This window comes from Pholis gunnellus (assembly GCF_910591455.1).
Source record: "Pholis gunnellus genome assembly, chromosome: 6".
NCBI lineage: Eukaryota > Metazoa > Chordata > Actinopteri > Perciformes > Pholidae > Pholis > Pholis gunnellus.
In genome coordinates this window covers 16,055,258-16,068,443 of record NC_136532.1, presented here as the reverse complement: position 1 = coordinate 16,068,443, position 13,186 = coordinate 16,055,258, and the positions used below count along the sequence as shown (strand labels likewise).

Genomic DNA, 13,186 nt, shown 5'->3' with positions numbered 1-13,186 from the left:
AAATAAAAACCTTCACATTTTCTAGCTGGGTTTAGAAAACATGTTCCTGGACAAGACTAATGTTCCTATTGTTGTTGTGGACAAATGTAATGCTGGCCTGCATGGGATGCTTTGTATTAGACTCTGTAAGTTGCAATTTGTCCTGTAAATAGCAGAGAAAAGAGACGATACAATAAAACCATGTTTTATATATATAAATGTGAAAATAGTTTATTACAAAAACATGTAAAAGGACAACTGATAAATTAGCAATATAGTACAAAACTAGTTGTGTACATTGCAGTTATTTGTATTTACATCCATGCTGCTTCACAAAGTGTCTTGTTTGAAAGGTTTAAGGAGTATATCCTGGTGCTCAGTACTACCAGAGTAGTCAGTGACTGTGGATGCATTTGGCTAAAACTGCTCTATAAATATAATCTGCATTGATATGTTAAATGCATTGTTTGAGAGAATAAACACACACACACACATACTGTTGTGCTCTTTCTTTCACACACATACACAGACAGGCACATCAATACGTCATTCTTAAAAAACTAAATTCTTTTAGTACATTCAATAAGTGATGCAACTCCTCAAAACAGGGTGCTTCACAAATTCTGCCACTCAGCACAAAGTTAGTGGTTTTAGTTAGTTTGTGTTAGATTATTAGTTTATTAGTGGGTTAGTTTGTTAGTTTGCAGACAGCTAATAGAATATGTTTGTGGTTAGTACCTGTTAATTTAACTTTAGGAGATGTTAGTAGCTTGTTTATAAGGATTTCTGATGAGCATGTCATTGACACAGTTAGAGCTATAAGACTTAGTTCCCACTGCTAAAACGCATACAAACTCATGGCACTAGAAGATGTTTTGGATAAAAGCTTCCATGTACTGTAATGTAATAAGCATCACTAGTGCCACAAGGCATGCTTTGATTTAATTAAAGAAGAACAAAGAGACGGAATAATTTGATTACAGACATTAGGATGTTTTAGTCGGAAGGAACACAGATGTTAGTAGGAGCAACAGGTGGGTCTTTAGAGCCACACCACTGTTAGTATTAATACCATAATAAGTTAGTGGTGGAGTTTGAGATTTGCTTGGCCTGTGGTGACAACAAGCCAGGCACTCATCTGCAAGGGTTGACCACACAGGTAGAGAGGACGGTCTCTGAAGATGTGAATTTAGCCTGTGAGGTGCGACACAGTGACGTGATATTATTTTTTGATCAGATCATAATCGGTCTTGTGAGGATTCTTAAGCATGTGGTCAACCCAGTTTGATATCAGCAGCTGATTCTCCTCCTCTTTCCATCTAGTGGTTAATAACATTTCCCTTCCCAAGTCCTGAAACCCTTCTTGACTCGCTCACTTTAACAGTTTTCATTGATTTTCTGCTTTAATAATTCCTCTTAGTCTGTGATTTCTAGAAGAAGGATTGCAGGGTCATGAGAGAGGAGTGTGTGCATCGGACTGCGGGCATGAAGCAGAGGGTTAGTCAGTGGGTTAGAAAGATCAAAGCCAGCCATCAGCATTCAGAGTACAGGTTAGTAATCATCCGACTGTTAGCAGACATTAGTATTGTTAGATATTAGTCAAATATTGTTAGTAGAATCCAGACCTGGGTAAAAAGCTATTTGCACATAATTATTAGCATTTGCTGTAATTTGCTGAAGTATCAGATGATGGGGCAGTAGGCATCGGGACAGTTTAATTAATGCTAGCAGGCATCATTTAGAAAACTACACACCATTAATTTCCAGCATCATTCTTGTGATTATCTAGATCACAAGAACCCCCACCTAACTGGTACTTCAATGAGGTCTTAACAAATGCTAAGAATCATTTGTAAATATTTTTGAATCCTTTGTCTGGTACATTCAACATGTTAAAAGAAGAGAGAGTCAGGCATTTTAAATCTGTGCAGCGAAGAGAAATCCGTTGAAAAGCAGCTAGTAGCTTCAGGCCAGTTACAAAAGTGTTTTTATCATACAGACAGACACATGCACACATACAGACACCAACACACACACACAAATAGAGCACATGCACACAAACACATGCACTCACGCTGACACACACCTGCCCACACGCTAGAGTAAAAATACACACTGTAGAACCATAAAAGTAGTTGGTATAACACCCAAGTTAAGAAGTTTTAACACAAACAAAGAGCATACTGTGTGAATTACACATTGTCAAAATGTGAGAAAACTAGTCATTCTCACTCATTTGAGCAGATTTCTTTTTATGTTACAAGCTTAAAATAACAAAGCTTTCCCGTTCTGGATCTGGCACTGAAACATTTTAGCTTTGGTGAGAAGTTAACACATGTTAAAACACAGATTCTGGAGAATTTAAAGTGTCTTATACGGGAAAAAGTAGCCAACGCGTTTGACAGAGTAACCAAGGTAATGGAGTGAAGACGTCACTGCACACGCAGCTGAAGAAGCGTGAGAGGTGAGAGGTGTTTGATGGCTGCGGTGTCTGTGTTTTTGATCAGCCAAAAAACTCATGATAGTGGGCGTGGATGAAGCATTATTAGTATTACTGACAGTCGGAAACATTTGCACATTTGAAACAGGAAGGAACGCTGCAGAAAATTATTTTGGACTCAAAACACCTGTTTTCCTGTTAAATCTGAACACATTGACACTGTCTACAAAGCAGCAGTGGCATTTTGAACTCTTCAAAGCCCTTTGCACTGAAACACAAAAGCAGGAGAAGTCGTCTCTCAGTGGGGAAACACTTGGACATGGATCCTCTCCTTCTGAGGGTCTGGACATCAGCGATGGCACCGTGCATCGATCACTGCTTGAAAAATGACACGACAGCTGTTAAAGGCAAAAATACAAAAGCGATCTTCTGATCGTTCTGATTCTTAACACCTTGAACACATTCCTGTTGGACATGACATACTTTTGAAGATATTTTCGTCTTTGACTAACAAACATTCAACCAATGTATTTCCAGGATAATCCTGCATAATGTTGAATAACGAATCTGAAAAGATGATTATGCTAAATCTGATTTGGTCATGGTCTCCACTTTCAGGTTGGTTTATCTCCGCTCTTTACCATAATCCTGGAAAAGGATAGCAGTATATAGCTGAACATATGGCAGCGATTTCACACATAACTAATCTTCCATGTTCTATCTGGTCCCCATTTATCTGCACTCTCGGCAGGCACAGGGGCTTAACAATCTCACACACACACACATGCACACAGGGACACATCCTGTATGTGGGCAAAATGCAAGATAAGAGTCTATAAAAAGTGGATCTGCAGTTTCTATTCATCAAGACCTATATAACAAGTCACAGTGCAGACTGTGAAGTGAATATGAGAGGAATGAAAGTCACAGTGGAGTAAATCTACTGTCAGACCATTTACCAGTCTGCGAGGCAGCACAGCAGAGGGAGATGGAGCCATGCCGCCCGTGAGGTCCAGATCGAGTCCCGGTCTGCTCCTTCATCAGTGTAACTGGAGAGGAATACACAAAACAAAGCAGCAGAAAAGTGGGACGCAACCCAACTGTCCTCCCAAGAAACCCATGGGAGTACTTGTTCTTTTTTTTTTATTGCTTCTCCTTACTGCTTTTTATTAAGACAAATGAGTACACCTACTGCCAACAGATATAAGCTACAGTATCAATTATCTGACTGGCTGACTAATGCTACTACATTCTACATCTGATATTGTGTGCCATTAAAAACTATCCTCCTATGTGTTTTTTTTTTTTATAAATAACACATAACCTGTCCTGCTGTTGGTTCTCATTTGGACCCTCCCAGTGTCCTGACTGGTGACATGTCAGCAGCTCTGTAGATGAATCCAGTAACACCGGCCACAAGGTTACCTAAAATATAAAGGCATACTGAATAAGAACAGTGGATCACTATGATTCACTGTGTTTTTGCATTCATTTTGGGGATTTAATGGCCCACTTTGCCTTATATACACCTACAAATTATAGAAATACATACAATCAGAACTTTAGACATTTCTGTTGTACAGTACAGTGGCTGCAGCTCATGCTATGGATAATGTCTATCTGGAGATGAAAGACCACGCTATAGGCATATAAACTGCACTGCCTACCTACAGCCATATTTTGTCCAATATTAGATAAATCATCAATCTAATCTGGCATCCACCAGAAATAGCATTTCTATAAATATGCATATTTGAATGGACATAAAGCCTGCACGGATGTAGGTTGAGGGAAGACAGACCAGGCCCTCCTCTGCAGGGAATTAAACGAGTTCATGTTTATCTAGTTTGACAACAGATTAATCCAAATTAACTAGTTTGAGTCCTAGGGCAATACAGAATCATTGAATTTAAAATCACAATAGCATAAAATGAACTATGTGGTATTTTTTCCTACCAGTGATCTCCAGGTTCCACCGTGCACGTGACGCGCAGCATCGGGCGACGCGAAAAGATCTTCTTCTTTTTTCTTCCATGCTGAAGGCGCTGCCGAACTTGCAAATTCATGCCTTGTGTGTGCTGTGATTAGCCCCGCAGTAGAAGGCTGGTCGCCCCCTGGACCCATACGCTATACGCACTTACACGAGCCGCGGCTGAGCGTCGTCTACATGGCTGCCGAGCCGAGACAAGCAGATGTGGGAGTGCCAACAACAGCTGCGCACTGACGGGAGACCAGTCCAGGGAGAACAGGATAAAGTGGAGACGGAAGCCCTGGGACAAAGAAAATGGATGGGAGGTATTAAAGAGAACAGAGACGTCTTTGAATAAGAGGGACTGCACAGACCTGAATTAATCAGTGGTCTCGGTCTCCAGCTGCTGCCACAGGTTTATGGTCTTTTGTATGCACGCCCTTCATCCACCATCTGTGTTTCCTGGGCAACCGAGGACTGCCTGCAGGCACAACCAGCTAGTACAGCAACCCCAACCCAAAAGACACGACGATATTCTGCTTAATGTAACTTAAAGATACGCACTGTAACATAAATAAGGGCTTATACACATGTAATAGAGAATTAGCAACTGATTTCTCCACATGCAAAACACACTCAGTTGTTCTTTTTTTTCTGCTTCTCATTTATACATTTAGCACAAAAATACACACAGTAATACTGTCCATATTCAGCTGTGCTGATGATTAATTTCAAAGTGCATTAATGGCAGTGATAACAGTTAATCTGAAAGTGTAACTAATAGGTTCATGGCTGCTTGTTCATATTGTATGATACGCTTAATTAGCATTTCATTGTTTGACAGTAGTTTCATGTCTGTTTTATAATGAAGGACTTTTGAAAAGTTGTTTTTGACCGTGTCTTGTATAAATAAGTGAAATATATAAACTAATGATAATGAACCTATTACTGGTAAGAGAAAAAACACTTATCCTGTTGAGATTTAAGAACATTGAAGATGCATCACACAGTATATGTGGCTGTTTTGCTCATAACGAATTTGTTTGAGAGGTGAAATAAATTCAGAGATTTGTATGGTACATTTTCGGGCCTGAGGGTGGTGCTAGAGGAAGGACCATTACAGTGAGAATTGGGGATATCTTGTGTATGGTATCCCAGAATAAATCAAAATATAATGCATCATCATGTATTGAAAATAAAAAAAAAAGTAATGCAGATAATTTCACAATGGCCGGCTAAACAATGAGATTCCTCACTGAGTGAAGTCAACCCAGCTTGTGATACATAACACATACAGAACCATGTACTAGGCTATATGCCATCCAGATGTCAAGCAGCAATAAACTGTCAAAATGCTGAACTGACAAAAAGCAAAACTGATTGAAATCTCTTTTCCAAACCGATCCTGAGAAGAGCATCCCTCCTGAGAACGCTCTCCAGCACCCTTTCGTCACAATGACCCATCTGGTGGGTGAAATGGACACCAGCTTGTAAGTTACTGTGTTTCCCCATGAGTACAGTTGAATAGATGTATGAATGGATGAATGGACAGAGTTGCATTCTGATTGACTGTTTCATTGATTGATTGTCGTGTTTTATCCAGTGTTGGCAAGTCCTTTGACAAAATGCTGTTCTGCCCAGTGGAAAACTTTGAAGAGGAGCTTCCTTCTGACAATGAGGCTGATGAAGGTGAATGGCCTTCAGCCACACCTTGTACAAATGGCACAGGCATCAACCGCTCCTTGCTTCTGTGACAACATTACAAATATGCCTCGCTCAAACGATGGAGCAGCAGCTGCTTCAGTTATAGATGCTTGTGGCTCAGCTGAAGTCGAACCAGCTGTCAAGTCATGGTGCAGCCAGTCCAGCTGAGGAGACGCCAGCCACCGACGGGTCACCTGATGCAGGTCCACCTGTAAAAGTCAAGAAGAGCCGACTGAAAGGCAATACTATATTATATAATTATAGTATTAGTATATATTGTTTAGAAAGAAAAAATGTTGAATGTGTGAATATCTTTGCAGGGTAAATCATTACAATGCAACTGTACATTTATGAGCTGATGACGACAACATTTAATTGTTTGAATAATTCAATTATAACACAGATGCTGTAACACTTGTTAAAAGATGGAACAGCTATCAATCCTCCAATATGCAAAACAACAACATAACTATATGTTCCTGGCTGTACATATCTTTCATTTACACTTGCTAAATTATTATGACTAACCAACAATCCCAAACCCAAAGATATAGGCCTACATGTTTAATGATATAAAACAAAAAGCAACATTGGAGAATCTGGACACATAGAACATTTCACATTTTACTTGAAAGATGACTTCATAATTCTACATAAAGTACCTTTAAATAGTTACTTCCGGATGTGGTTGTTTGTTTTGGAAGTATAACATTATACCTTAAAAGATTGTGATTTCAGTACTGGCCTGACTTCCATTAAATTCATGCTCCCTCCAGAGGATTAACCCATTTTAAAATATAATGGGTTGATAGTAGCATCTACAATTTCCTCTTGTTTTGTTTCCCAAGCACTGATGCTGTTTTATTATTTACAGCAAGTACATTTTGCTTCCCTACTAATTGTTCCCATTGGGAACTCCTGAGCTACGGTGTCTTATTATTGTATGAATAGTTTTCATTTTTTATTTATTTTATGCTTTGAATATAAACATTACCAAAGTTTATTTACAAACTAATTCAAATCAAATTTGCAAAAGTCCTTCACAAACAGACATTAGGGAAACAAACAAAAAACAGGAATAAACTAGAGAACAATATAAGGGAAACAAGTCACACTTTATAAAATAAGATTATCTTTTAGTTGTTTGTCTTTGTCTTTGTTGCATGCTAATCAGTGAGAAACGGAAATAAACCCCAACCAGCAGGGGCCGACAGCGCGTGCACTCACACAAATATGTCCATCCGGAGTTGCCTTACAATCGTGCATCGCTTTTGTGAACTCACAACACTCTGGAACGACATCTTATAAACAGTCTACGCATTTACGTAGCAGCGGGGTATTTCACGTCGTGTATGCATCAGTCGGGTCTTGCGGGTCTGTCAGGCCTGTGCCGAGTCACCGACCATCTCTACATCAGTAATGGCAGAGCGGCGAAAGATTCCTCCCAGGTGACTCGGTGCAAGATAAGCTGCATCGTGAACGTTACCGAGAACAGCAGCCGCTGCCCTCTTCACCCCGGGGTGGAGTACGTCCACATCCCGGTCTCTGACCACCCGGTGTCTCCTCTCAGCGAGCATTTTGACGAGGTGGCGGATAAAATACAGCTCACCGCAGAGCGCGGTGGCCGCACATTGGTGCACTGCAACGCCGGCGTGAGCCGCTCCTCCTCCCTGTGCATGGCCTACCTGATGAAGCACCGCGATGTGCCTCTCCTGGAGGCCCACAGGTGGGTGAGGACCTGTCGACCCGTCGTGAGGCCGAATAACGGCTTCTGGAAACAGCTCATCCGCTATGAGATGGAGCTTCGTGGGTGCACTTCTGTCCGAATGGTCTCCTCCTCCATGGGAGAGCTACCTGACATTTATGAGCAGGAGGCCAGAAATATGACGCCACTGTGAAGAAACCACTGCACTGCTTAGTGGGGATTTCATTGACAATCAAACAACGTATGAGCATAAATATACTGTATTGTGTGTCGCATGTAGAGTGATAAACTGCTGTTTTGTCATCTAACCAAACATAAAGGCTTAATGTGCTCCCTGATGAGTTATTATGGGCTCCACTACATTTCAAGGGGAAATATTGTGCTCTTTACTTCAATGCATTTATCCGACAACTTGTTACCAGTTTAGCCTACATTAAAAACATAATACCTGCAACCCCCAAGCTCTTGTAGGCCCTTACAGAAAAAGAGTGTCTAGTGGGGGCCCCTTGTCACATTTATGTATGTTAGCAGTTGTGGCAAAGAGTAATTCACACTAGATTTCTCAGGTGTTGTCAGAGGTAAAACTATCCAATACTTCACTAAAAGCCCAGAGAAGTTAAACAAATGTTTAGTTTTCTTTACCTCATTAATCGAGTGGTCCTGACCCCTTGGTTAGGTCCCACTGGACTAAACTACCCAACTGTAGTTAAACTAGCTCCACCGTGCCCATCTACAACATTAAAATGAACCTTCAGAGTTGTTGCATATAACCTATTGTAGTATCACCTATAATATATATGATTTCCATATTTAATGATCAACCATGGTTGACATTTTTCTGCACAAGTGCTTTCACTATTAATAGTTTTTCTGATGATGCTTTTGAATTTGACGTTGTTGTGGCTAAAGGCCCTGGATCACTAAAGCAGCGATGTCAGTGAAGGCTGTAAAACAATCCAACTCATTTAAAGCTAGAAAGTACAAAAAGCTTTATTTTAGAATCAATACTCATCTCAATTCATCAGACACATGTACAATGGAAGTCTTGAAGGACAGCAGGTTGTTTTATGGACAGCTATTCCTAACAAACTTAAATACATACTTAGTTATTTAGCTATATATTCATTAAACACCTTGAAAACATGCTAATTTCATGCTAACTGCCAGACTGTATGAGCGAATGATGCTTTCTATAGCTACTTGTGGTGCTTATTTCACTCATGAAAAGAGCAAATGAATTAACAGATGCAGTGTTTTCTTTGCAGATTTAACAATAAAATATATTTTGGGAAATAATATGGGCTTTGATTCTTACAATAAACAGTTGGGATACATTTATTTTCCTTTGAACAGAAAGGGCTGTTATTGTGACCTCAGGCCAGTTACAAATGTGAAGTGTTAGAATGTTAATTTAGGAAACAGGCACAAAACAAGAATCAGACATTGAATCCCAGTAAAATACACAATTTGGCACAAGTCTGTCAACTCTGAACATAAACACACATCTAATCTGAAGGAAATATTCAATCTAATGTATAAGTGGTCAACCAGTAATTCCCTCCAAACCTTCTCAGCAATGCAGCTCTTGGCCAACTAGAACCGATTTTAGGTTAACAACATTTCAGAGTCGAGTTTAGATGCAAAGTAAGAGATGTTTATCCAAAAGAAGAAGCCACAGAGGAGGTGGGCAGCCACAGTAACCAGACCGGCAGTTTAGATCAACATTTTAATGCCAGTCACACCTCGTATAACATTTATACTGGATAACTTAAGAGGCCTTTGCACATGAAACCAACACCTCAACAGCAGTTAATACAATGTCAGTTGGATCTTAACATTTTGGGAAATATACTAAATTTCCTTTCTTCCAAAGAGTTAAATGAGAGTTTTAATGAGTGAACTTTAAAGGGGGTGGAAGGAGGCTTTTATAGCCTTTCCCCCCCCCCCCCCGTTTCCAGTCCTTATGCTGGGCTACTCTTACCGGCAGCTGGCTGCTAAATACGAGATTGGGACCATTTCTATTGCTCAACGGCTGTCAACATGGCAACTGAGGCTCCTATGCTTCAGCAGCAAAGACACCGGTCTGAACGGCGTTATTAGCTGCATCAGCCTCAAGAGGGCAGTGCAGAGCAGCGGTCGTGAGCTAACCAGTTGGGTCTGCTGACATGAAACAAATTGTAGCTAGCTAATATGTTAATGCTCTGAATCCCTTACATTGCACCTTGAATGTTATATTTACCGGAAATATTTGAGTGGTATTGATCTTCTCATCTCATTTTCAGCAAGAAAGACAATCAGTGTATTTCCTAAAACTGTTTCTTTAAGCACATATTTCATATGTTTACGTCTCAGCCTTTAGACAGTTAAAGTGGGTGGGCACTGTGCTAGCATCTCATTTGGAAAATACAAGTCACTACATTCATCTGGCCAATACCACACGGTCGTGAGCGCGAGCAGAAATCCCATCGTGATACTTCAGTACATCTAAATTTTGGATAAAATTCATCAAATAGACATTTAAAACAACCTCAAACAAAGCGTACACAGTATTTTACAGAGAATCAGATGGCTTATTTGGTGGACAGTGCAATCACCAGTGTTCTGGAATCCAAACAGCTATCATTTTCATCTGCTACTTAAATATCCTGAGTCCAGACCTTAGTCAGGTCAAATTACAAGATTGCCTTACAAGTGGAATAACGACACAAGTGCAAAAAACAGCATGCTTATTTTACCTTCACTGCATTCCCTCAATAAGGCAACAGTGTCATCTGCATAGTCGTACGATAAGCATCTAAAAAGGTATAAAATAGAAGAATGTCCATTTAACACAAAAAGGTGAAATCAATGCAGAGTAGACCAGGAAAATATGCAACGCCGGTATCCATCCACTCTCTTCTCACACAACGCCAGTGTGTCCAGCTGCTGCACTCATTCAGCTTCAAGAGGATGACTGCAGATTACATCTGAAAGAAAATGGAGATATTTCAAAACTCAAAATATTTAATGTTACTGTATTATGATTCCGGGGGGGGGTATTTCTTTACATCAATAACTTACATTCTGGTCCAGTTTCTGGTACTCTGTGGATTTCGGGCGACGTGTGGATCTGGATTTCTTTCCCTCCAAAAAAAAGGCAATTATCTGAGGAAAAGACAAAAGGATATTGTATTGAGGCCTGATCTACAAAACAAATATGGATATGATTTAACGAGAGACATTGCAGAGGATTAATCTCTCTCGGTAACAAAATAAATCTGCACTTTCCTAAAATGTCACACTATTCCTTTAGGATAGTTTCTCACAGTTGCCATGTGCTTGTTTGGGCCGACTCAGAAGCTGACAAAATGTACCAAATAATATAATAATCTTCACTGTTAGTCCGATCCAAATGTTGTGTTAACTACACCAGCAAAGATTTACAATCAGTTAAATTGTCTTCAACGGTTCTAGCTCAGCAATTACTTGTTACTTCTTCATTTTAGTCATGTGGTTGACACGCGCGTGACATTTTCTACACAAATCTGGGTCAGTGGAAACACAGGAAGTATGAAGTAGAGGAACGAGGTGTGAAGCCATTTACCTTGCGCTTGTTGTGGTAAGTGATGTAAAGCACTGCTACCAGCACAGCTGAAGAGACAAGGTAGGCGAAGAAATGGCTGCTTTCTTCCTCCTCATTTATACCAGATGGGTCATACGGACCTTTATTTGAGGTTTCTTTACTTTTGCCGTCCTTGACGTGCCCACCTTCTGGTTTTTCCTCAGTGCTGTCCTCTACTTCTGGTTTTTCCTCAGCGGCGTCCTCTCCTTCTGGTTTTTCCTCAGCGGCGTCCTCTCCTGGTTTTTTCTCAGTGCTGTCCTCTACTTCTGTTTTTTTCTCAGTGCTGTCCTCTACTTCTGGTTTTTTCTCAGTGCTGTCCTTTACTTCTGGTTTTTCCTGAGCGGCGTCCTCTCCTTCTGTTTTTTTCTCAGTGCCGTCCTCTCCTTCTGTTTTTTTCTCAGTGCCGTCCTCTCCTTCTGTTTTTTTCTCAGCGGCGTCCTCTCCTTCTGGTTTTTTCTCAGTGATGTTCTCTACTTCTGGTTTTTCCTCAGCTTTTTTGTCTTTCTTGCCTTTTTCTCCTTGTGTCTCATCTTTCTTGGTGCCCTCTGCCTCTGGCTCCTTGCCTTTCCCTCCGGACTCTGCAGGTGTTGATACATTCTTAACTGGAGGAGTCGGCGTGCTTGCACTCTCATTGCTTTTGTCCTGACTTTGCTGCCCTTTAGACTTTAGATTAGTTTCGTCTGCGTTGTCTGCAGCATCTGTACTGAATGCTGCTGCTGAATTGCCGGTGTCAGCTGGCTCTGCTTTGCTTTTCGGCCCCTGAGGGATTTCTGTTGGAGCCCCTGTAAGTAAGAAGAAAATGAAATAATGGTGAATGGACTTGTGCTTCTATAGCGGCCCCCAGGTCTTCTGCGCGTCACTTGGTCTTTTTCATTCAATATTTGAACATTTGTTAGTGAAAGGACAATAACAACTACGGTGGTTCCTGCACTATTAGCTAACGTAGTGTCCACGTCTTTCTACAGGGGGTCATATATATTCCTATCTTAAACATTGTGCACTCAAAATGTCACAAACATGGAAGTAGAATTTCATGATAAAAGTGCTTCTATATGTGTGTAATTAAGCTGCTATGTATAGTCTGTTGTGTGCACTGCACTTAAAGGTTACCTGGAACAGGTTTCATAAACCGGTAGCTGTGTGTGTGGGGTGAGGGCGTCACACTTTAGGGATATGACGTTTACACAAAAGCCAGAACGTGTTTTCGTCTTTTGTGTAAACGTGATTGTTAACTTTACGGAACTAGTTTGGTGACAGAAACTACAACAAAACAATACACAAAATACACGAAAGTAAATCCTACTTTCGTCACAGCAGTGACATGTCACTTTGAATGTATGTTTATTTATTGAACTACTACAGTGTAAAATGCTTTGACGTTATTTTATTAAAGCCAACACTGAATATATGACAAAGCCCTGCGATTAGCTCAAATGATCTAAATTAAATCAAGTGACACGTTGTTATACAGCAACAGCGACAACTACCTTCGTTATCTGATTTAGTCGGGATTATATATGCGAGGCAAACATGTCTCTGACACGTCGCTGAATAGTCTCAGGATGACATAAATAGCAAAATGACACAAAACTCCACTCACCTCTGACCAAGCAGAAACACAACAATATGGCGAGCGCCAAGAAAGCCGTCTTCATTGTGTCTGCGCACCAATTAAAACTCAAAAATAAATCTATTTAACCGGTCTCTTCTTTGAGCTCACGACACGATCCGCTTTGACAAAGCTAAGACGACAGGTTGGAGGTTTTGGTGTTAAGTCCTGTTCGTGCT

At 40.5% G+C, this 13,186-nt stretch overlaps 2 protein-coding genes and 1 long non-coding RNA gene across 3 annotated transcripts; 1 reads left to right on the top strand and 2 right to left on the bottom strand.

Moving 5' to 3' along the window:
- Window positions 1-236: 236 nt before the first annotated feature.
- On the bottom strand, window positions 237-4,641 carry LOC306697545. Its single transcript, XR_013767128.1, has 4 exons — window positions 4,376-4,641; window positions 3,744-3,844; window positions 3,379-3,468; window positions 237-2,794 (listed from the first exon to the last, which is right to left on the bottom strand). It is a non-coding gene; the product is annotated as an uncharacterized lncRNA (long non-coding RNA).
- A 2,758-nt stretch (window positions 4,642-7,399) lies between these two features.
- Window positions 7,400-8,969, top strand: LOC306697371 (dual specificity protein phosphatase 18). The gene has a single exon (XM_079161231.1). The coding sequence runs from the start codon at window positions 7,445-7,447 to the stop codon at window positions 7,988-7,990; it is 546 nt and encodes a 181-aa protein (XP_079017357.1). The 5' UTR covers window positions 7,400-7,444; the 3' UTR covers window positions 7,991-8,969.
- Window positions 8,970-9,116: 147 nt separating this feature from the next.
- Window positions 9,117-13,186, bottom strand: tgoln2 (trans-golgi network protein 2). The gene is made up of 4 exons (XM_079161230.1): window positions 12,999-13,186; window positions 11,381-12,180; window positions 10,858-10,941; window positions 9,117-10,763 (listed from the first exon to the last, which is right to left on the bottom strand). Exons 1-4 carry the CDS (start codon window positions 13,051-13,053, stop codon window positions 10,758-10,760), a joined length of 945 nt encoding a protein of 314 aa, XP_079017356.1. The 5' UTR covers window positions 13,054-13,186; the 3' UTR covers window positions 9,117-10,757.

What these genes read in the sequence shown, in the direction of transcription:
- LOC306697371 (XM_079161231.1), top strand. Translation starts at nt 7,445, where the DNA reads ATGCATCAGTCGGGTCTTGCGGGTCTGTCAGGCCTGTGCCGAGTCACC.
- tgoln2 (XM_079161230.1), bottom strand. Translation starts at nt 13,053, where the DNA reads ATGAAGACGGCTTTCTTGGCGCTCGCCATATTGTTGTGTTTCTGCTTG. An exon ending in GTGTTTCTGCTTGGTCAGAG is followed by an intron (nt 12,181 to 12,998) that starts GTGAGTGGAGTT and finishes TCTTACTTACAG; the next exon opens with GGGCTCCAACAGAAATCCCT. An exon ending in CTTACCACAACAAGCGCAAG is followed by an intron (nt 10,942 to 11,380) that starts GTAAATGGCTTC and finishes TCTTTTCCTCAG; the next exon opens with ATAATTGCCTTTTTTTTGGA.